The sequence below is a fragment of the Pseudorca crassidens genome, chromosome 15 (genome assembly GCF_039906515.1).
Source record: "Pseudorca crassidens isolate mPseCra1 chromosome 15, mPseCra1.hap1, whole genome shotgun sequence".
Taxonomy (NCBI): Eukaryota; Metazoa; Chordata; class Mammalia; order Artiodactyla; family Delphinidae; genus Pseudorca; species Pseudorca crassidens.
The window spans coordinates 87,391,984-87,414,873 of NC_090310.1; the positions used below are offsets into that span (position 1 = coordinate 87,391,984).

General features: G+C 57.8%; 1 protein-coding gene across 2 annotated transcripts in view; it reads left to right on the top strand.

Annotated features, from left to right (window-relative positions):
- The window catches only part of CDH4 (cadherin 4), a 549,827-nt gene that overhangs the window by 482,062 nt on the left and 44,875 nt on the right, over positions 1 to 22,890 (top strand). For both annotated transcript variants that reach the window (XM_067708632.1, XM_067708633.1), the window contains 2 exons: positions 1,147 to 1,291; positions 16,728 to 16,900. In XM_067708632.1, the coding sequence (XP_067564733.1) occupies positions 1,147 to 1,291; positions 16,728 to 16,900 (318 nt within the window). The remainder of the gene's footprint in view (positions 1 to 1,146; positions 1,292 to 16,727; positions 16,901 to 22,890) is intronic.

Below are 22,890 nucleotides of genomic sequence, written 5' to 3' on the forward strand. Positions count from 1 at the left end.
CCACAGAGAGATGGGGTCCGGGACATGGCTGTGTGACAGTCACAGCTCTGGCTGGAGAGACCCCAGGCAGGTCCCTTCCACTCGCCAAGACTTGGTTTTCCCGTCTAAATCCCAGGTCCCCAGTGGTCCTGCTCCAGCCCCCGCTGCTGCCTGCAGAGCTCAGCCACTCTGCGTGCCCCACGGAGGCCTCCACACTTGCTGTCCTCTTGGCCCCTTGTCCAGGGCTCAGCTCCAACGTCATCTCCTCTGACAGGCCTGCCTGGCCTCCTCCCCACCCCAGCGGGTCGCTGTGGTCACACGCCTTCTGTACTGCTTCCTTTCCTTCTCAGGGTCCGTCTCCCTTCTACACGAGAAGCCCCAGGGCAGCCCCGTGTCTCACTGAGCCATAGTCTAGGGTGCAGCCCAGCGCCTGGCACACATGGGCCCTCGATAGATGTTGACTGAGGGAATGGATTAATGAGTGAATGAGTGAATAAAAGAAAAAAATCCAGAAGTGAAGGGGTGAGTCTGAGCAGCCCCTCTGGACGCTGCAGGCCGAGTGGAGGGGGTCTCTTCCCTTTGTACCTTCAAGTCGTTCCCAGATGCAGTTCGCTGGAGCCCCTTGCCCAGCAGAGTGGGGGCTTCCACCCCAGGGCCCCTGGACCCGTTTCCGCTTTGCTGCCCCAAGAACAGATAAGCCGGGGTGTGAATGGGCAGCAGGGTGGCCTCACAGTGGACCCCCAAGTTCAAGGCCCCCATGTGTCTCTCCCAGGCCTGACCTCTCAGCAGCAGGAGTCTAAGCCCCCAGCCCTGGTTGGCACGAGTGGCCTTTGTGTAGCTACTCTAGGTGGACGTGAACCCTCATGGGCAATAGCGTGGGGACGGTCTGCGTGGGTCCTGGGTGGGCATCGGCGTGGGCCCTCGGGTCGGTTTCAGGCTCCCATGGGACACCCGGTTTTGCCCTCTCGGGACCCTTCCCCATTTCCACAGAGAGCCGAGGCTCATGACGTGTCCCCGGGCTGCCCCTCGGGGGGCCCGGAGCTGTTACGTCACCACCGTCCCAGTGCTGTGGGTCCAAGGAAGCTGCTTTCGGCTGTTCTTAGGCGGCCGGGCAGCTGTGTCCCCACCGGGCGGCCGCCGGCGCTGATGGCGTGTGCTGCTTTCCAGCTCCGAGCCCACGCCGTGGACATGAACGGCAACAAGGTGGAGAACCCCATCGACCTGTACATCTACGTGATTGACATGAACGACAACCGCCCCGAGTTCCTCAGCCAGCTGTACAACGGCTCCGTGGACGAAGGCTCCAGGCCAGGTGAGCCCCGGGCCCCGAGGGCGGGCAGGGGCCCCACGCTAGGGGAGGGCCCCCATGCTAGGGGAGGGCCCCCATGCTAGGGGAGGGCCCCCACGCTAGGGGAGGGCCACGCAGCCGCCGCGGGGGCACCGTGGGACTCGTCGCCGACGCGTTTATTTTAGCAGGTGTTTACGAGTACCTACTGCGTGCACTGGGGAGCGGGGTCCCTGCTCCCCAGACCTCACGGTCCGGAGGGGCCACAGACAAAAGAGCAAAAACAGAGAATGAAGCTATTGCAGTGATGATTAGGCTCAGAAGGAAACCCACGGGGCACTGGGTCACGGGGCCGGCTGTAGATCAGGGAAGGTCCCTCTGCGGAGGCGCCCTGTGGGCCAAGAGCTGATGCGTGATAAGGAACAGCACTGAGAGAAGGGCTGGGAGGGAACTCGGGGTGGAAAGAGCATGTGCAAAGGTCCTGGGGCAGGTCAGAGAGCAGGCCGGCCACCTGGGGCCTCCTGGGCACCCTTGGGGTTTGATTCCAAGCGCAACAGGAAGCCCGTGAGAGGGCCGACTCCCCGGCCCGAGGAGGTGAGCCGAGTGCCTGAGGCCTTGGTTCCCCTCAGAGCTGACCCAGAGCCTGTCTTCCCGTGGGCTCCTGTCCCCCCTAAATGGTAACGGCCACTTTATAGCATCTGGCCTCTGGGTGACATAATGACCAGGAAGTGGGCACCCCCCTCTCCCCTTTAGACTCAGGGCCTGGGGAGGTGGAGGAAGCCGCCCCGGCCCCTTGGTGTGGATGTGAGGGGGAGCCCCAGCCGATGCTGGGACCCCCGCTCAGGGACCTGCAGCATCAGCTGGGAACACGTCACAAATGCATCGCTTGTGGCCGCACCTGCTGATTCAGACTCTGCAGATGGGGCCCCGGGGCCAGCAGCCGAGCTCCCAGGTGATTCTGCACTTGCTTCCGTTTGAGAACCGCAACCCCGCTGTCTCCTGATTGGGGGCGGGGTTGTCCTTGGGACAACTGCTCAGCTCAGGTCGAGTGGGGAGCTGAGTCAAGCACCACTGCTGAGGTCCCTGCTGGGGCTGCCGGAAGTTACCGCTAAAATATAGGACTCGGGTTACATTTGAACTTCAGAGAAACAAGGGATCATTTTTATGCAGGAGTATCGGGAACATACTTAGAGTAAGGGGTCTTGCTTGTTGATCTGAACGTCAAGTGTAACCGTCACGTGTAACCGTCAAGTGCATCTTAGAGGCTGCCCCTCCCTGGCTCCCCAGCGGGCACCCATCCTGGGAAAACGTCCCGGCTCTGGGGAAGGTCTGCGGTGCCGGGCAACCTGAGGCCAGCTTCCCGGGCCTCTGAGGAGGGGTCAGTGGGCGTCCGGCTTGGGGGGAGGCGGGGCCCGCGAAAGCAAACATTTATCGACCCTTCTCCCCTGGCTCCGCCTCGGGGCTGCTGCTGCAACAAGGTGGATTGCGTTTATGATTGATTGTCTCTCGGAATTGGGACGCTCGGGCCAGCCTGGTGTCAGCAAAGGGAACGGGATATGACATTATTTCTGCAGGAGCCCTGGGCAGCTGGGCCCTGCAGGCCCCTGAGGGGCAGGGGCAGGCGGCGGGTGGCCATATTAGCTACCAGCAGCCAAAGGAAACAGATGAGGGCTGCCAACAGCCAGCTCTTTAAGGATCAGGGTGGGGAGTGAGTGTGAGTGAGGGTCCCCAGTGGTCCTGCTCCAGCCCCCGCTGGAGCAGGGGAAGGGGCTTTCTCGTTAACAGAAGCGGCGGGTCCTCTCTCCCCAAGACCCAGGACGCTCTGTAAAGCTGCCTGGATGTCACAAATCAAGTCTCCCGCATCTTACTTTCAAATAGATCGATAGAGACAGTTTTCCCAAATGCATAACTGCCTTTACTCATTAGGATAACAAAAGCAGCAAATTACTCTGTCGCCCCCTCGAAATCCTGATAGGAGCATCCTCGGATAGCTGGGTGTGGCCTGGGCAGGCTGAGGGCTGGTGTTGTCCCTGACTGGTCCTTGATTCCCCAGACACTTTGAGCCTTTCTGGGACCTTTTGCACTAAATGTTGGCTGACTTTCGAAGCCCCTGGGGGCTCCCAGCTGCACCTCTGTTCCCGGAACAACCCTCAGAGGGGACCGGTGAGGTGCCTCCTTGTGCAAAGCCAGGGATGGAGCTGCACGGTGCCCCGTTGGACCCGGCTTGATGCCCTCGCTCACCCCGATGTCCAGACAAAGCGGGCACGGCATCCTCGGGGCAGGAGACTCCCGGGGACTTGGAAATAGTCTCTCCAGTTTCTTCCCTTACGCCAGTAAATTACAATAATGGAAGGGTTTTACACAGTGCCTTTGTGGGATAAGGAAAAACTACCGCCAGAAGTTAGTCATTATTTTCTGGAATGATAGGCTAATGAAGGGTTTCAGATGCACGTTCTAATGGAAAACAAATAGGAATGTGTGTTCAGCATTGACTCAGCTGGATAGGAACCTTCTAAGGTTTGGGAAGTTCACATGGGGACATCAGCAAGCCAGCTGGGGCCAGATCCCAGGCCGATCCCACATCACCCCGCGTCCTTCTCCCAGCCCCGGGCCCCTCAGTTTTATGAAATCCTCTCTGGCTTTGCTGGGCTGAATGGGCTCACACACGACTGTGGCTCCTACAACTGAGAAGCTAAATTTCTCCTTGTATTTAATACAAATAGCCACGTGCCACGTGTGGGTAGTGGTTGCCGTGTTGGGTCCCCACCCAGACGGGGCCCCCTGAAGCTGGTGCTCACAGCAGCAGTCCCTCCCCTCCCCCGGGAGCATCTGTCCCCTCCTGGTCTCATTGTCCCAAATCCTGGATGGAACTGGCCAGGGGCCACCAAGCCCCTTGGAGACTCCATGCCATGCTCCAGATGAGAGCAGAAAGGGAAGCACGTCCGCTGACCCCGCTTTGAACGTCTCACCGCGGGAGCTTTGCTCCCTGTGTACACGTCACCCCTGCCTTTCCAAACTCTGCCATGTCTGCAGAGCCCCGCCTTGACACCCACCCTATACTGTGTCCCCCCAATCTGCCTTGCCCACCCCCTTGAGGCGACCACCCCACACCCCCGGGCAAACGCTGCATCTGCAGGGGCGACTGTTTTTGCACACAGGACGAGCACGTTCGCTGTTTCCATGCACTCCCTCTGTCATGATGGGAGGGTAACTGATGTGCGTCCCTGTGCAGCAAAATGGGTCTTAAGTAAGCGGTCGTTTCTGCCAAGGCCTCTCTCCCTGGCTTTGAAATTGACTCTGAGCTCATCAGTTCAGATTCGTAATAATTTATAAGAATTATCTATCTGTAATAGGGATGTTTTCCATAAAGAATTGGAGTTTCATTGATTTCAAGTTCACCAGAAAGTGGAACCAAAATTAGGGTTCCCAAGAAGAAGGGTCCCACTGAAGTGAGAGGTGAGGAGGCTCAAGAGGACTGTGGCCTGGTGCCCGCTGGGGCCTGGGGTCCACAGACGCATCTCAGGCCCCTGGGTGGGCAGGCGGCAGGCGGGCCAGGCTGTGTACAGACTTGAGCCAGCTCCCCAGGTATCGCCACCCCATGGACTCCTAGATGCGCTTCCCATGGGGTCTCATTGGAAGAAATGTCTTTTTAAGAAATCTTTTTATTTTGACATAGTTGTGGATACACATGCAGTTCTAAGAAATGGTACAGAGATACCCCACAGATCCTTCACCCAGTTTATCCCGGTGGTAACATCTTGCAGAGCTGCCGTGCAGGGTCACACCAGGATGTGACATTGGTGCAAGCCCTGGCCCTCACTCAGACTTCAGCAGCCTTGCCTGCATGCGTGTGTGTGCGTGTGTGTGTGTGTGCGCGCGTGCGTGTGCGCGTGTCTCCACGTGCATGCGGTTTTATCACGTGTGCTGATTCGCGTGACCTCCATGGTCAAGACGCTAACGGTTCCGTCACGAGGACCCTCAAGCTGCCCTTTCAGAGCCACAGCCGTCTCCCCACCCACCCGCCATCCCTAACGCTTGCAATCATTGCTCTCATTTGTCTCTATGATTTTGTCATTTTAAGACGTTCATATAAATGGAATCGTATGGTGTGTTACCTTAGGAGACTGGCTTTTTCCACTGAGCATGATTCTCTAGATACTCATCCAAGTGGTGTGTGTCCACAGTTCATTTCTCTTCATTGCTGAGCAGTCTGCGGTGTGGATGCGTTGCCCTTGTTCACCCTTTGAAGGGCATTTGGGTTGTTCCCAGTTTGGGGCCATAGTAAACCTCCAAGATCTTTCATCCCCATACAGACTTTTGCGTGAATGTAAGTTTTCATTTCTCTGAGACAGATACCCAAGAACGCAGTCACTGGGTGGCACGGGGAACAGGGGTTCAGCTCTGCGAGGGATGGCCACGCACTCTTCTGGAGTGACGGTGCCATCTTCTGTCCCACCACGTGGGTGGCCCGGCTTCTCCACGTCCTCGTCAGCACTTGGTGGTGTCGTGTTGCTTTAGCTGTTCAGAGCGGGGTAGTGGTATCTCATGGCGGTTTTCATTTCTGTTTCCCTGATGGCTGACGACCTTGGAGATCTCATTCTGTGTTTGTTTGCCATCCGCACATCCTCCTCGATGAGATGGCTCTCCATGTCTCTTGTCCATTTTCTAAATAGTTTGCGTTTTTAATCACTGAGTTTTGAGAATTCTTTACTTACTCGAGATACAAGCCCTTTGTCGGACATGTAGTTTGCAGGTATTTTCTCCCCCTCCGGGACTTGTGTTTTCATCCTCTTCATGGCATCCTTTGGGAGCAAGAGATTTTCATTTTGATGCAGTCCAGTTTTCCACTTTCCGTCGATGGATTGGGCTTGAGTATTGAGAACTCTTCCCAGGGCCTGGGTCCTGAAGGTGCTGTAGGCTTTGTTCTAAAGGTCGTGAGACTCCGCGTCCGGGTCGTCTCTCTGCTCGCGGACGCCCGGGTGCAGATGCTGTAGGCTTTGTCCTAAAGGTCGTGAGACTCCGCGTCCGGGTCGTTTCTCTGCTCGCGGACGCCCGGGCGCAGATGCTGTAGGCTTTGCTCTAAAGGTCGTGAGACTCCGCGTCCGGGTCGTCTCTCTGCTCGCGGACGCCCGGGTGCAGATGCTGTAGGCTTTGTCCTAAAGGTCATGAGACTCCGCGTCCGGGTCGTTTCTCTGCTCGTGGACGCCCGGGTGCAGATGCTGTAGGCTTTGCTCTAAAGGTCGTGAGACTTCGCGTCCGGGTCGTTTCTCTGCTCGCGGACGCCCGGGTGCAGATGCTGTAGGCTTTGCTCTAAAGGTCGTGAGACTCCGCGTCCGGGTCGTCTCTCTGCTCGCGGACGCCCGGGTGCAGATGCTGTAGGCTTTGTCCTAAAGGTCATGAGACTCCGCGTCCGGGTCGTTTCTCTGCTCGCGGACGCCTGGGCGCAGATGCTGTAGGCTTTGTCCTAAAGGTCATGAGACTCCGCGTCCGGGTCGTCTCTCTGCTCGCGGACGCCTGGGCGCAGATGCTGTAGGCTTTGCTCTAAAGGTCGTGAGACTCCGCGTCCGGGTCGTCTCTCTGCTCGCGGACGCCCGGGTGCAGATGCTGTAGGCTTTGTCCTAAAGGTCATGAGACTCCGCGTCCGGGTCGTTTCTCTGCTCGCGGACGCCCGGGTGCAGATGCTGTAGGCTTTGTCCTAAAGGTCGTGAGACTTCGCGTCCGGGTCGTTTCTCTGCTCGCGGACGCCCGGGTGCAGATGCTGTAGGCTTTGCTCTAAAGGTCGTGAGACTCCGCGTCCGGGTCGTCTCTCTGCTCGCGGACGCCCGGGTGCAGATGCTGTAGGCTTTGCTCTAAAGGTCGTGAGACTCCGCGTCCGGGTCGTCTCTCTGCTCGCGGACGCCCAGGCGCTCCTGCACCGCTTGTTGGAACGGCTTTCATTGAGCTGCGTTTGTACTTTTGTCAGAACTCAGTTGGGCCTATTTGTGGGTCTGTTCCTGGGTTCTCTGCTTCTATCCGTTGATCTGCGTGTCTGTCCCTCTGCCAGCCCCGCACTGCCTGGGTGACTGCGGCTCCATGGGAAGCCTTGACGTGGGGCGGAGTCGAAGGCTGTTGGGACGGCGCGTTAAGTGTTCAGACCCTGGCTGTCGCCTGTGTCCTCCCCAGGTGGACTGTGCACTTGGCAGGTGGCGTCGCGTGGCACTCAGCCACGCTTCTCAGAATCCAGGCAGCCGGCCACCATGTGGCCAGCATGCGGCGTGGCGGGGCCTCTGCCAGCTACTCCCTCTGTCTCATCGTTAAATGGAAGTAATGACCTCCTGGAGTCAGCTGAGGGCGCCCACCTGAGGCTCCCAACACCTGTGCTATCGTTAATCGTGTTATTAATATTAACGGGTATTAACTTATTAATATTGTTAAACGTTCTTACTCAAAATATTAGTTCATTTTCCCAACTCCAGCAAGTACATTGTCAGGTTGAACCTCAGATTGAACCATAAGACTCACTTAAAACCAGCTGTCCTTTATGTTACGTTCCAGCGTCCCTCGGGCCACCCTGCTGGTCTCCCTGATGGCCAGGCTAGACCTCAGACATGCGTTCTTCTGAATCATCACGAGCTCCCCATTGGCCACGTCTGAACAGTGGCAGTTTCCCAGCCTGGGCTGGGCCCCTGTCCCCAGGGCTGATGGGGAGGTTTGGGTGCACGTGCCTCTCAGGGATCTGCTGGATCCCGGAAGCATCTGGGAGGCGGGAGGGAGGATGCACAGGAGAGGGGAGGGGGAGGGGCCAACCCAGGGTGAGGCCACAGCCAGGCCTTGACCAGCCAGCACCCAGCAGCAGAGGGCGCCCCAGAGGAGAAGGTGGGGCCCCGAGGGGCTGCGGGAGCCCATCCAGGTGCCGGCTTCCCCATCAGGTGCCCACTCACCCTGGACCCGAGTCCTGTTCCCAGAGCTGGATCCAGGGGCAGCACTGCAGGGTGGATGCTGAGACCCTGGGAGGCCCTCCCCTAGGGCGGCTTTCTTCATCAGAAGCAAGAGCCCTCCTGCCCCTCGGGGTGACCCTCCGGGGTGCAAGCACATCTTAAAAGGCTGAGTTCTGAGTGAAATAAGTCAGAAAGAGAAAAACGAATACCGTACGCTAACATATATATATGGAATCTTAAAACAAAATGATTCTCAAGAACCTAGGGGCAGGACAGGAATAAAGATGCAGGTGTAGAGAATGGACTTGAGGACACGGGGAGGGGGAGGGGTAAGCTGGGACGAAGTGAGAGAGTGGCATGGACATATATACGCTACCAAATGTAAAATCGATAGCTAGTGGGAAGCAGCCGCATAGCACAGGGAGATCAGCTCGGTGCTTTGTGACCACCTAGAGGGGTGGGATAGGGAGGGTGGGAGGGAGATGCAAGAGGGAGGGGAATGGGGATATATGTATACATATAGCTGATTCACTTTGTTATACAGCAGAAACTAATACACCATTGTAAAGCAATTATACTCCAATAAAGATGTTAAAAATAAATGAATAAAATAAAAGGCTGTGTTCTGCTCCTTTGAGAAGAGGAAACAACAGATTAAAAACAGCAGCTGGGGGGCCTTCCCTGGTGGTGCAGTGGTTAAGAATCCACCTGCCAATGCAGGGAACACAGGTTCAAGCCCTGGTCCGGGAAGATCCCACATGCCGTGGAGCAGCTAAGCCCGTCCGCCCCAACTACTGAGTCTGAGCTCTAGAGCCCACAAGCCACAACTGCAGAAGCCGACGTGCCTAGAGCCTGTGCTCCGCAACAAGAGAAGCCACCGCGATGAGAAGCCCATACACCACAACAAAGAGTAGCTCCCGCTCGCCACAACTAGAGAAAGCCCGTGCACAGTAACGAAGACCCAAGCAGCCAAATAAATAATTTAAAAAATAATAAAAAATAAATAAAAACAACTGGGCTCCCTGACCTGAAGCTTGTGAGCCCCGACTGCCTTGTCCCTCTGCTCTTCCTGAGCTCCTGAACCTGACTCGGGGCAGTGGGGAGGCCCCACGTCTCTGCAGGAGGCCTCAGGCTCCCCCTGCAAGGGGCGCACCTTCCGCTGAAGCTTTGATTATGCAGCCATCGCAGAAACACAGCACTGACCAAGGGCCTCCAGATGCTGGGTCCTGTCCTCAGGCCTCCCGATGGGGTAACCTACTGCAACCTGACAGTCCTGTGACACAGGCACTTTGGAGATGAGGGAACGAAGGCGCAGAACAGGTAAGTAAGGACACAGCCAGTGACAGGTGTTACCAAACCAAACTCGGGTCCGCTCGCCCACACGGTACAACCTACTGACACGAGGTTGTGGTGAAGGAGAGTGCAGGTGTTTCCTGAAACAGCTCCAAACAAGGAGAACGGGTGGCTTGTGCTCAGAAACCCCGCACTCCCCAGAGGGTTTCAGCAGAGCGTTTTGAAAGGCCAGGTAAGGGAGTTGGCGGTCCCCGGGTACGTGATCAGCTCGTGCAAAATCCTCTGATTGGTTAATGGTGAAGTAACAGGGTGGGGTCACAGGCGTTCACATTACAATCCTCAGGCTCCAGGAGGCCTGTGGGCTACATGCTCAAGATCATCGGGGCTACGTCCTCATAACTGGAGCCCCCTTCCCTCTGCAGCAGCCATGGGTCCACGCCCTTTCCGACAGGCTTCTCCAGCTGGAAATGGGATTCACGGTGTCACCTCCTGCCCAGAGGCAGCCTGACCAGTCTCCTGGCATCTCTCAAGCCTTTCAAGTGTGTTGACTATTTTTTAACAAAAGGGCTCTAGTTGGAATTTGTGCTTTCCCTAACCCCTTGTAACTGTGTGAGGGCCTATATTATAAATTTTGAAATTAATGTGCTTTAAAATATTAAATAGAGAAATCTACGTGCTGCAAATGAAGTCAAAGAAACCTTCATCTGTGTAATGCAGTTTCTGCTTAAATAGATTATTAGCGGGCCCCGGTTATTTATTTCTTGTATCTCTGTGCTGGCGGAGTCCCCCGAGATTAACGCCACGGACTGATGCACAGATGGCGCCAGATACTTGAAAGTCATCTGCGTGTTGAGAATTTAAATCTTTAGCCTCAGTGATTTGAGCGGAAAGCCAATTATGGAGCTGAATTCGTTTTCAAATTAAACTGCAATTTAAGGTTTGTGAAATTAATCCTTTAAGGCGCATGGCAGCGTTTGTACACGAGTTCCTCAGAAGAACCAAGAGTTTGCCTTCTCCCCCTTTTCCTGCTGGCGCGATTTATGAAGAGATGTCCGGCGTCTCGGGCAGCGGACAGCATGCCCTCTCAGAGGAAAATACAGAGTGATGTTCAGTTTCGTTAAGAAAAATGCAGGCCTCTCTACTAGGGGGAGAGGCCCAACGAGGCCTCCAGAGAAAGCCCTAGAAGGATGATTTTCTCCTCGTTCTCACAGCCCAGGTGATGGGGGCGAGACCTAACTCTCCAGTTACTACCGATGCTGCTGCAGTGAGTGGTTCCTGGCAGAGCGCTTAGCTGGGTGACGCGGCTGAGTCGCTCCCTCCCTCCTGTGGGCAGCCCAGGTGTGCCATGGCGTTGCGGCTGCTGGGCGCTCACGGCTGCCTGTGGACCAGACCCGCCCCCACTGGAGAAGGCGAGAGGATCAGGGGGACCTTGATGCCAGGGTCACGCTTTCCCAGACACGCGGAGGCTGGCCCTGCTCACACCCCGAGACGTGGTGTGGCCACTGAACACTTGCTGGAGGGTTCGGGAAGGGGCACCCTCAAGTGTAAGGGGGAGACTGAGGCACAGGACATGGGCAAGGGGGCAGAAGCAGGGTGCCACCAGGGCAGAGCCTGGCCCCCAGATCAGCAGGCGTCGCCGAGTGCCCAGACGGTGAGTGGAGGCCACCTCCCCCAGGCAGCTCTCCAGGCCTCAAAAAGGAGTTCCTTCTGCCTCCGCCCCACTCTCTTCTTCTAGGAAGGAAGTGAGAATCACGGGGCCCTTGCTCAGTTCCAGGGCCTTGCACATTTATATTTCATCTGGGTTTGTTTCCATGGCAACCCTGCCCGTTGGCCTTTGGGCTCAGAGCACTTGGGCATGCATGGGTCACCTGACCACGGAGTGGTGGCCATGGACCATTCAAGTTTCCAGAATCTTTCTTGAAAGAAACCAAATTGTGATTAAGGCTGAAGAAAAAGTCCCATCAGTTGCCTTATTTCTTTTTTTAAGTAACATTTTACCTTCTGTTAATCAAGTGATAATCTTTGGAGGAAACTTGAGAGAGACAGAGGACATCACAAAGAAAAACATCACAGTCTCCCATCTTGCCTGCCACGCAGAGATTGCCATGAGCACGTTCGTCAAAGATCCCTCTGGTCTTATCTCCCTGCACGAACATGTTATATTAAAGAACACAGTTTAGAAACTGGATTGTTTTCCGTTTTGCTGTATATCGTGAACATTTCAAGCGTCACGAAATATTCTGGCTTTAAACAGTTCCGTCGTGGGAATGTACCACGATTTGTTTAGCCAACACCCAGTTGTCAAGCGTTCGGTGTCACGTACTAGTTGATCATGCTCCTTGCTTATCTGCACCACTGGATGTGAGCTTCGCAGGTCAGGGACTTTTTTTTTTATTTGAGACCATTGTTGACCCACACGTGCTTGTGCAGCAAAGGACAGAGAGAGTCCCTCACCCAGTGTTTCCAACAGTAACGTGGAAATAAATGAAGACCAGCCAGTGGGAACCAGCAGAGGCTGTGTGTTCAGAGCAGGGGGGTCACCAGCCACCATCACAGGCAGAGACTCGAAGGCGGGCAGAGGACCAGGGAGCTTCATGGTAGAGAAGGGGGCTCAGGTGTGCCTTGGTGGGGGCTGGTAGTGGGGGCCTAGAACGGGGTGTCCCATGTGAATATCTGGGGGTGCGCTTCAGCTTCTCTGGCTGATTGCTTTTAATCTGCATCTGATGACTCTGTTATTGGAATCTCCCTGGTCTGGTCCTGGTCAGTTCTTTGTCTCTGTTTTCAGTCAGGTTTTGTCTTCTTGTGTGCCTGGTTCGTGACGTACTGTGCCTTGTGTATGAAGTTGTAGAGGTGACTTGAGGGTAAGATGTTACCTTTGTCTATGAAAGATGTGCTTTCGCTCCTGACAGGGAGTCTGGTAACCTTAGATATCAGAGCCTAAGTCACCTTAATAGAGCTGTGCCCCCGTCGGCTAGGACGGTTCCTTTCCTGTTCGCCCTCACTCCCAGCGCGCTGCCCTTCCGGGTCCAACCCAAAGACTCGAGCATTTTCCAGGCTCCACCCTCATATGGCAGGCCCTAAGCGCAGTGTTTTTACCCCCATTCCCATCAGTCTGTTGAAAGCTCCATGTAGCTCTTCAGCTGTCAGAAGCCGATTTGGAATCAGCAAATGTCTTTTTTTTTTAATGTTTATTTATTTATTTGGCCGTGCCAGGTCGTAGTTGCGGCACGTGGGATCTTCGTGGCCGCGTGCAGGATCTTTAGTTGTGGCGTGTGGGATCTTAGTTCCCCAGCCAGGGATCAAACCCAGGCCCCATTGGGGGCACGGAGTCTTAACCACTGTACCGCCAAGGAAGTCCCTGGAATCAGCAAATGTCTTGAGAGGAAAGATGGCCCCCAGTCTCGGGTTCTCCCTTCCGGCCTGTCCCACCCTCCCTGAGTCTGTGTCATTGTATCTCTCTAGTGCCCTTAATGAGGTGTTTTTATTTCACGTTGGGTCCGGTTTTTCTAGTTTTCCTCAGGAGGAAGATGGGTTTAAAATAACATTGTCCACCATTTGCTAAAAACAGAACCTCCTGGATTTCTTTTAAATACTTAATGCCTCTGGGGAAATTCTACTGATAATTAAATTCATTAAAATTGGGTTTACAGGGCTTGCCTGGTGGCACAGTGGTTAAGAATCCGCCTGCCAATGCAGGGGACACGGGTTCAAGCCCTGGTCTGGGAAGATCCCACATGGCCGTGGAGCAACTAAGCCTGTGCGCCACAACTACTGAGCCTGTGCTCTAGAGCCCGCAAACCACAACTACTGAGACCACATGCCACAACTACTGAAGCCCGCATGCCTAGAGCCCATGTTCCATAACAAGAGAAGCCACTGCAATGAAAAGCCCATGCACTGCAACAAAGAGTAGCCCCCCTCGCTGCAACTAGAGAAAGCCCACACACAGCAACGAAGACCCAATGCAGCCAAAAATACATAAAATAAAATAAAATAAATTGGGTTTGCACACTGTTTGAGAATAGCCATTGCGTGAAGTTAGGTGGGTGTGTTTGATGAATGTTTTTCCTGAGGTTCTCAAAACACTGAAGTTCCATATTTTTTCCCCTAGAAGACACTTAATAAAGACGTGTTGAATGAATGAATAAATGTCCTAGTGGGTTTGCAACATCTTGGTCTGACTGCAACCAGTTCTCCATGAAATCCGGTGAATGAGTTAGCATTCCCACTACCAACCCTCGCCCCCCGCACTCCTGGCTGCATGCAGTCTGTGTTCTCTGCGTGTCTTCAAAACATAAATTTGACCTGCTCTCCTGATGAAAATACTGCCCTGTGGTCTTAGAATAAAGTCCAGAATCCTCGCCATGGGCCCAGCCCACCTCCAGCCCCATCACATGCCCCCTTTCCCCGGTTCCTCAAGCGTTTGGAGCTCTTCTCTGCCCCAGGGCCTTGGCCTCCTGCCCAGAGTACCCCCCGTCCCCTCCCTACCCCACCACCCCCATCTCTCAGGTCATCCCTGCTTCCTCCGTAGCACCCCACGTACCTCATTATTCTACATATTCATTCATGCTAGCGTTCTTCCCCCTTCCAAGGACTTATTGCAGCTGGCGATGATCTGTGTCTCCCTGTTTGTTCTCTCTGTCCTCACTGGCATGTTCGGGGTGGGACCTCATCTGCTTGTTCTCTTCCTACGTCCTGAGCACAGAGCCTGGTGTCTGCACACAGCAAGTGCTCACTCAGTAATTGTGGGCTGAGTAGCCCCGCACACTGGAATGTCATTCAGCCATAAAAAGGAGTGAACCTTGAAAACGTTAGGCTCCTCGAAAGACGCCAGACACAAAGGCCGTATAGTATATGACCCCGTTTATGAGCTGTGTTCAGAAAACGCCAATCTGGAGACAGAAGGTAGATGAGCATTGCTGGGGGCTGGGGAGGAGGAGGGAGCAGCTCATTCATTCATTCATTCATTCATGCGTGCATGCTGTGCCGGGTCTTAGTTGCGGCACGCAGGACCCTCGTTGCAGCATGTGGTATGCAGACTTCTTAGTTGCAGCATGCGGACTCTTAGTTGCGGCAGGCATGCAGGATCTAGTTCCCCGACCTGGGATCGAACCCAGGCCCCCTGCACTGGGAGTGTGGAATTTCACTCACTGGACCGCCAGGGAAGCCCTGGGAGCGACTCTTAACGGATACAGGTTTCTTTGGGGGTGACAGAAGTTCTGGAGTTAGATACGCCCTGTTGACAATTGCACTGACTTGTGCACTTTAAAAGGGTGAATTTTCTGATGCATGAATTACATTTTGATAAAAACTATGTAAATCTGTGGATTGAACAAGTCGGGGGAGGGAGGCGCTGCGGGCCTGGAGCTCCTGGGCCCTCGCTTCCTGCAGCGTCCCGCCCCACCCAGGCTGGGACTTCCCGTCCTTTCAGTGTGAAAAGTCTGGTCCTGGGCCCATTCCTCTCTGATTGGTGGATGAGAATAGAAAACCTGTGCCCTGTAGACAGATTTCCACTTTCCTGTCCCTGTTTGCTCTCCTTTCTGTTGTATCGAATGCATTTGCTTTGAGAAGCTTTTATTCAGTAAAAGCTGAAAGTTAAAGCCAGTTCGCAGTCAGGCCCTCGCTGCTTGCGGCGGGGCTGGACGCGGGAAGGCAGGAGGACCTGTTCTGCGCACACATCCGCGCAGCCAGAACACTGGGAGGATTTGGAAAAGGCTCCCTGCCCGGACCACGCAAGGGTCTCCACCACTGTCTGCCCAGTTCCTAGCACCATGCCGGTCCAGAGCAGGTTGCCCAGTGCATGTTTGATGACTAAAACACCCACCCGTCACCACCTTGGATCCCAGCAGGCCTGGAGGCCCGGCTGCACAGCCAAGCCCCAAGCCCAGTTCAGTCTCAGCTTAAGCCAGCGCCCCCAAGAGGATGGTGCCCACACTCCTTCCCCCCGTGGGCCCTGGGAACATAGAGCTGAGCGAAGGACACGCAGCTCAGGACTAGGGCCCCATGCCTGGCTCCAGGGGCGCTCACAGGGCCGGGCGCCCGTGCCAGTCAGAGCTCTGGGTTGCAGGCGACGAAAGCTCAAACTGAAATGACGTGAGGCAGGAAGGGGAATCTATTGGTTCAGGTACAGAGTCTGTAAGGTACCGTCTCCTCGATGTGCTGTGAGCCTAAAACCGCTTTGTAAAAGAAGCCCTAATTGTTTTAAGCATGGAGGCAACAGCTTCAGGTGCCGCTTGACCCAGGGGCTGCCCGGTAGGCGGTGCTCACCAGAGCCCCTCTTGGTTTTGTTTCCTCCGAGATGGCCCTGTCCTTCACTCTCCTTCCTTGTGGCACAAAGTGACCACAGCCCCAACCTCACACGCTGACCCAGCCGAGGCCAGCAGCAGGGACAGTACGCTGGTTTCCCAGTAACCCTGCGAGCACCTCCACCTTGATCACAGGCCCTGACAGAGTAAGATGCCCACCGTGGACCCGATCACTGTGGCCAGGGGAGGGGTGTGCTGTCCAGCCAGGGCCTACCGCCGTGGGGAAAGGGGGATGCCAGTAGGAGCCCCACGTGCCGCTCTCAGGAGTCAGGGGACCTTGCCGGAGCGTCCCCTGCGGACCTCAGCCCTGGCGTGTGGATGGGAAATGGCGTGGGCGGCTCACTGCCCCGGGCTCGGAGGTGCAGGTGGCCACGTGTCCTCGCGCACCCTGGATTTACTACTCCATCTGCCCCTGTGCCCCGTGTGCACAGCTCCCCCCACCCCCGAGGGGGCTCTTCTCACTTAGCTTCCTCAAGTGCCTGTTGTGCCCCTTCTGTACACCCAGCCCTGTTTTTTACCGCGTGCCGAGTCGCGGCCGTGCAGTCCTCCACGTGGGATCTGGATCCTCGGCAAACGCTGCCGGCCAGCGCCTTGGGCCGTGTGGCTCAGGAGGGAGAGTGCTGGGCTCTGAGCCAGAATCGCTGGCTCCGCTGTCCCCAGGCGGCTCCCCCTCCTCCAGGGCCTCCATCTCTCTGCCTGCTGATGACCTCAGAGCAGACTTGAGCTCGGCAAGAAACCCGCCGGTGGTTCTGCAGGAGTGTGTGGGGCTGGGAGGGACGGGGCACTTCCCAGGGCCTGGCAGGCCCTCAGCCCGTGGGAGGGGAAGGACTCACACCATGTCCAGCCTCCGGGGAGACATGGTCCCGGCTGACGTCTGCCAGGGTGCGGGCGCGGGCCCACAGTGGGTGTGGTTGGTGAGTCCCACGTGCGCTGCCGTCTCTGTTCCAGGCACCTACGTGATGACCGTCACAGCCAGCGACGCTGACGACGGCACCACGGCCAATGGGATGGTGCGCTACCGGATCGTGACCCAGACCCCGCAGAGCCCCTCCCAGAACATGTTCACCATCAACAGCGAGACAGGGGACATCGTGACGGTGGCGGCCGGCCTGGACCGAGAGGTGAGGAGGCCGCCGTGGGGGGGCGGGGGGCGCTGGTGCTGCCGCCGCTGCTGGGGCGGGGGGACCTTTCCCACTAGGCACAGCAGGGTGTCTCCAGGCACTGGGCCACGTGGTCCCGCCTGGGCGAGGCTTGGCAGGGACGGTGCCCGGCGGGGCTTAAGCTGCACAGTGTAAATACGTCTCTGGGACCCGTGTCAGTGGAGCTGTGCGATGGGGCAGGTGGGCCAGAACCCCAGGGCTCAGAGCAGGCCTCGGGCGGACCCGGGGCCTCCATCTCACGTCCCAGAGGATCCAGCAAGGCCCCAGGACCCTCCCCGGGACCGTGATGGGCGCCTGCTCGGCCCGGACAGGGCCCTGCAGTTGGCCCTTGGAATGAGGAGCTGCTCCGTCCAGCTTCTAGAAGCCTGTTGCCCTCAGCTAGGGAGGTGGTCCCTCGGAGGGGAGAGTGACGCCGCATGGGGTGGGCCGTCAGGGAGGCGAACCATCCCCTGTCTCTCCCCACCCAGGGTCCCTGACCTGCCCCGGGAGGGAGGGCATCCCCATTGCCCCCAGAAGACTGTACCACAGTGTTTCTCCAGCCTCTAGCCTCACTCAGGGTGTCTTCACACCTTTCGGGAGAGCAGTGAGGTATGACCGGGGCCTGTGCATGAATGCAGACACTCACACGTGCTCTCGCACACGCATGCACACGTCCTTCTCCATGGTCAGCATTGGAAGCATTGCTCCAAGGCAATTCCTGTCTGAGGTCCGGGGTCAAGGCTGAACTTGGGCACGGTGACCCCTGAACACAGGCAAGTGCCCCGCCTGCCCCTTCCTCACTTAGCAGATGTGGGGACAGAGTGCTGTGTGAGGCATAGGGGATGTGGAGCTGGTTAGATGGTGGCTGCCCCAGGGCCAGGGGCGGGGAGCAGAACCTAAGTGCGTGTGCTGCAGTGGATCGCGTGTGCAGGCAGCGGGTCACGTGTGTAGGCAGTGGGTCGTGTGTGCATATGCAGTAGGTCACGTGTACCTGTGGTGGATCGTGTGTATTGCAGCGGATCGCGTGTATATGCGGTAGATCACGTGTATATGCGGTAGATCACGTGTATATGCAGTGGATCACGTGTGTAGGCAGTGGATTGTGTCCACAAAGTGGTGTTGTGAGATGAATGGAGCTGACTATGGAGAAATCAGGGGAGGCTTCTCAGAAGAGGTGGCCTTGCTCTGAGCCTTGGAGGCTGATAGAATCAATCATATTTTCTTCTCTTTGGGACTAAGGACCCGCTTTTCCTGAACGCTGCACACCAGACGTCTAACTGGTTCCGAGCGATCACAGATCCCACTGAGCAGGTTCCTCCTCTCGATCACTGAGCGCTGACTTTGCGCTAGAGGCTGCCGAGGGTCGGGGCCGACAGCAGCACACAGGGCGAGTGGTGTCCCCGCTCGCGGGGGGCTCACTCTGCAGAGGGAGAAACAGGCAAGAGGGATTAGTCCCCACGAGATAAACGAATTCAGGCAGCGGAGTGGGTTATAAAGAAAGAGCATCGCGCACCGTCCACAGAGGGTGGGGGCTGGGCCTGGAGCATCAGGGATGTCCCTGTTCTGTCCCGGGAAGGGAGTTGTACGCGTGTCCCAGGGCTGTCCTAACAAAGGAAATTAGCCTCTGACAGTTCTGGGGACCAGAAGTCCAAGATCCCAGCGGCCTCAGGCCCCAGCCCGGCAGCAGAGGGGCCTGTCCTCCTCCCACGCAGGCAGATCCCCGCGCGCTGCCCGGCACAGCCTCAACGGGCCTCCGCCACCTCTAAGGAGCTTCTGTTCATTGCTTGATGAGTGTGGACTTCAAGTTCAGGAAACAGAGAGGCGGGGAGCAGGCGGTACCCAGCCCACGGGCCCGGAGCACCCGGACCTCCGTTAGAGATAAAGAGCAGCTCGGCTGCACGGCTCTGCTGGGAGCCTGGCTGTGATGTTGGGCCTTGGAGAAGGAAAGAGGTATTTCTGGGGCCTCTGTCTAGAGGACAAAGGGGCAGCACCCAGAGGACCCTTCTGGAAGTCTGCAGAGCAGGGAGAGGCCCCACCTCAGAAAGCTCAGAGAAGCTGCCGGTTCCGAAGACGCAGGGCGGCTCTGGGTGCCGCGCCCCTGCTTCCCTGAACAGGTGGGGTGCAGGCCGTTCCGGTTCGCATTTATTTATGAACAAACCAGCAGGTGTGGAGGGAGGGACAGACAGCCAGGAGCAGTGGGAGGAGGAATACCGCCAACGTTTCGTGGGCATTTCTGCTACTCATTTTCCATTCTTTTGTAAGCGTGTGCCGAGCTCCCGCCCGTGGGCAGAGCCTGTTCTAGACACCGGGGTGCCCCAGGGACCCCACGGGAGGTCAGTGCGGGCTAGGCACTGTACAGTGCACGTTATCACATCTTAGTCCTTGAAACCGCCCTGGGGGAAGTTCCAGTAGTAGCATTTCTTTCCAGGTGAGACAGGCAGGGCTGCAGGGGCTCTCAACTGCCCAGGGCTGCAGCGTCTCAAGAGAGGCGTGGCCCCCGGCAACCTGGATTCTTAACCCTTTCCAGGGGGCACCCCAGGAGAGGCTCCACCCTGCCAGGTGAGACACAGGCCACCCAGCTAGATCTGAGCTGCAGACAAACACAGATCGTGTTTCCTGCAAGCGTGTCTCAAATATTGCATGGGACTTATTCATACCAAAAATTGTCAGTTGTTTGTGTGAAGTTACATATAACTGAACGGTCCCTGGTTTTTTTTGCCTCGTCTGGCAACCGAGCCTGAGGCAGCCACCCCACTCTGGGCCCGGTGGGCGATCCCTCCTCCTCAGTGCCACAGCGGCACCTGGCAGGGAGGGGCTGACAGGCAGCAAGGTCCCCGAGAGCCGGGCCTGCAGATCACGGGGAGCTGGCCGGGCGGGTGGACATGACGTGCGAGGTTCCTGCCCGGCTGGGCGAGCCATCAGGTCCCGTGAGTGTGGCCGGCACCAAGCGGCCGGGGCTGTCGCTGCGACACGACGCGCCCTGGAGCGGAAGCCGTAGCACTCGCTCGGCCGCTGGAGGCCCCTCCTTCCCCGGGAGCGAACCTGAACACCTGCTCCGCAGACACCGCAGGCCGGGGAACATCCCGGTGGGTGTGCCAGGCAGTGCACCCTCACTTCAGGGAGCCTGGTGGCCTCGTCCCTCACTTAACGCAGACCCAGGACCTCCAGAGCCACCCACTGTCTCAGGCTCTTGGTCGCTGCAGAATCGCGTGGACCTTCCTCCCGGCTCCAGCGGTGACCCTCCTTCCCCATCCTTGCCCTGCGCCCCCGCGCGGCACCTGGCTGCCCGGCGCCGGAGGGACCGGCCCCGCCGAGTGGGCGGAAGCAGCCGGATGGCACCTGGCTCCACCCTGCGTCCTCCGGCCTCCACCCGGCTCAGTCCCGCCCGGAGGCCTGGCCGCTCCTTTGGGGCGGCCGCTGGGCCAGTCACGCCAGCTGTGCACCCACCTCCCCCCAGAGCAGGTGGTTGCTGGATCTCAGGCAGGTCAAGTGAAAGTCTGTACTAACTAGTGCGTCCGCGGACCGTGGGCTGCAATGATCGTGAGACAGCCGCTGGCCGCTCCTCCTGGCCACTTTCCCCGCTGCGCCACGAGCCCTTAGGCTTGGGGTGGGCAGCCTGGGAGGGCCCAGCCCGGGAAAGGACAGCCCCGAACAGAGGGAGCGGGGGAGGGTGGCGGGCAGGACCAGCGCTCTGAGGCCCCGGCGCCCCGTGGCCTGCCCCCGACCACGCAGCCTTCAGCCTTGAGCTCTCCCCTCTCCGGCCGTCTGGTCTTTTCCATCTTCTCACCAGACGTCACCTCCTCAGGGAGGCCTCCCTAACTCTCTCTGCTCTCACTGAACCGGCCCAGTTCCTGCAGAGCCCAGCGCAGGGGAGACGCCACGTGGGCTTATCTCCTCTGGTGGGGGTTCCCTCCTGCCACAGGCTCGGGGGGCCGGGCCAGGCCTGAGGCTGGGCTCCGTGCCTGGTGCGTCGAAGCTGCTCGAGAAGTGGTAGCTGTTGGCGCCACCGCTGCCATGAGGGCCCTGCTCCAGCGGGGACAGCACTGCTTGTCCCAAACCTGGACACATGCCCAGGGGTCTCCTCCTGCCTCAGCCGCCGCCTCTCCTCTTTCTGCTCAGGAATCCAGGTGCTTCAGTGTAGTCTCTGTTTATGGATAAGACGAGGCACAGAGAGGGAAGAAGCTTGCCCAGAGTCACACAGCAGGGAAGGGAAGGCTGGCATTTGAACGCAGGCGGCTCCCTGCCCTCAGCCTGTGCTGGGCTGCTGGCTGGGGCGGGGGTTGCGGGGAGGCGGGGTGTGTGAGATTCCGCCCGCCAGCGTGTCCTTTCCGAGATCTGAACCCTAGGCCTCCCCCCTCCCTCCCTTCTTCCCCTGCCCCTTCCTCTCTCGGTCTCCATAAGGAGGGTTAACCTCCCATAACACTGGCCCCAGACTGAGCTTTTCCTGGCCCAGAATTGAAGCGGGAACCGTCTCCCACTGTGAGTCCGTCTGACTTCTCGCCACTTGGATGCCCCTCAAAACTGTCCCAAGTACGAGGGGGGATCTGTGTCCAGGCTTTGGGAATCTCAGATGGTCCATGGACCCTGGAGTGGCCAGTGGAAAGGAGGCCCAGCTGCTGAGTGTGCGTCTCAAGGAAAGGGAGCATGTGTACTTCCTGGCAGAAGCGAAGGGCGTCCCTACGTGTTCACTCTGTCGACGACACGTGTAGGACCCAGCATGCAGCTTCCCCACACCCTTCAGTGGCCAGGACCCCCTCCCCGCTGAGTCTGTCCGCAAACTCACCTGGCTGGCCCATCGAGGTACCCTGTTTCTTCCTTTTTTACATGTCACCCGCACCCTGGCACTGGGCCAGAGCTGCCGCCACCTCCTGCTTAGACCAGGATGGCGCCCGCCCAGGCGCTCTCCCAGCCCCGCCCCCGCCCTACAGTCTGTCCTCAGTCAGCAGCCAGGCGATCGTGTCCACGTGCCAATCCGGTCGTCGCTGCCTTCTCAAACCCTCCTGTGCCTGCCCATCTCCCCAGAGTGGAGTCCACGTGGCCCCTGCTCCCTCTCCACCCTCCAGCGCCCGCTTCCCCGCTCGCTGGCCACAGTGAGCCCCCGCCCCAGGGCCTTTGCAGGTCTGGCCGCTTTTGCTGAGCGCCGCGTTTTCGAGGTTCATCCACATTGTAGCCGGGGTCAGTGCGTCCCTCCTTTTCCGCCGCACGGACAGGCCACGCTTCGCTCGTCCCCTCGTCTGATGGTGGGTGTTTGGGCTGCTTCCCCCGTGACAGGTGCTGCTGCGAACACAGGTACAGCACCTGCCTGAACGCCTGTTGCTGTTCTCTCGGGTGCACGCCTAGCTGTGGACTTGAGGTCGTAACATGTAACTTCCCAGGACCTGCAGCCAGTTTTCCACGGCGGCCACACTCCCTTAGCCTTTTGGGATAAGTCTCGATGCACTTGAGTGAACAAGGTCATCAGTCTTGGGGCTCCTCCTCCCCCCAGGGCCCATCTCGTGGGTCCCCAGTCACATTCTCGGGCCCTGGGCGGACACCCGAGGGCTGAGCACACGAGAACCAGACCCAGGCAGGAGGCCCGGCCCTTGGTGTGCTCTGTCTCCCAGCAGTGACCCTCGGCACTGGGCACAGGCTGACCCAGCCCCGGGAGCAGTGGGGACGGTGGGGTCCAAGCTGCACCGCTGGCTGCGTGTCCCGGCGGCCCTGCGTGGAGAGGGCTGAGCGCGCGCAGGGTGCGGGGATCTTTGATGCTTTTCTCGGGCAGGCCAGCCAGATGCATTATTGATGGATGTTCTGCAAAATTTAAATGCTGAGCTACGGGGAGGTGAGTGAAAACCCCAGGGACACCGCTTGCGGTTTTCTTCCCTCCTCTTGAACTTGAAAACGGCAAATCGCGTTTTAATGAACTCACTTCGGCACCACCGCTGCGCGGCTGCAGGGGATCTGCACCCGGCAGGAGCAGGGGGTACTGCTGG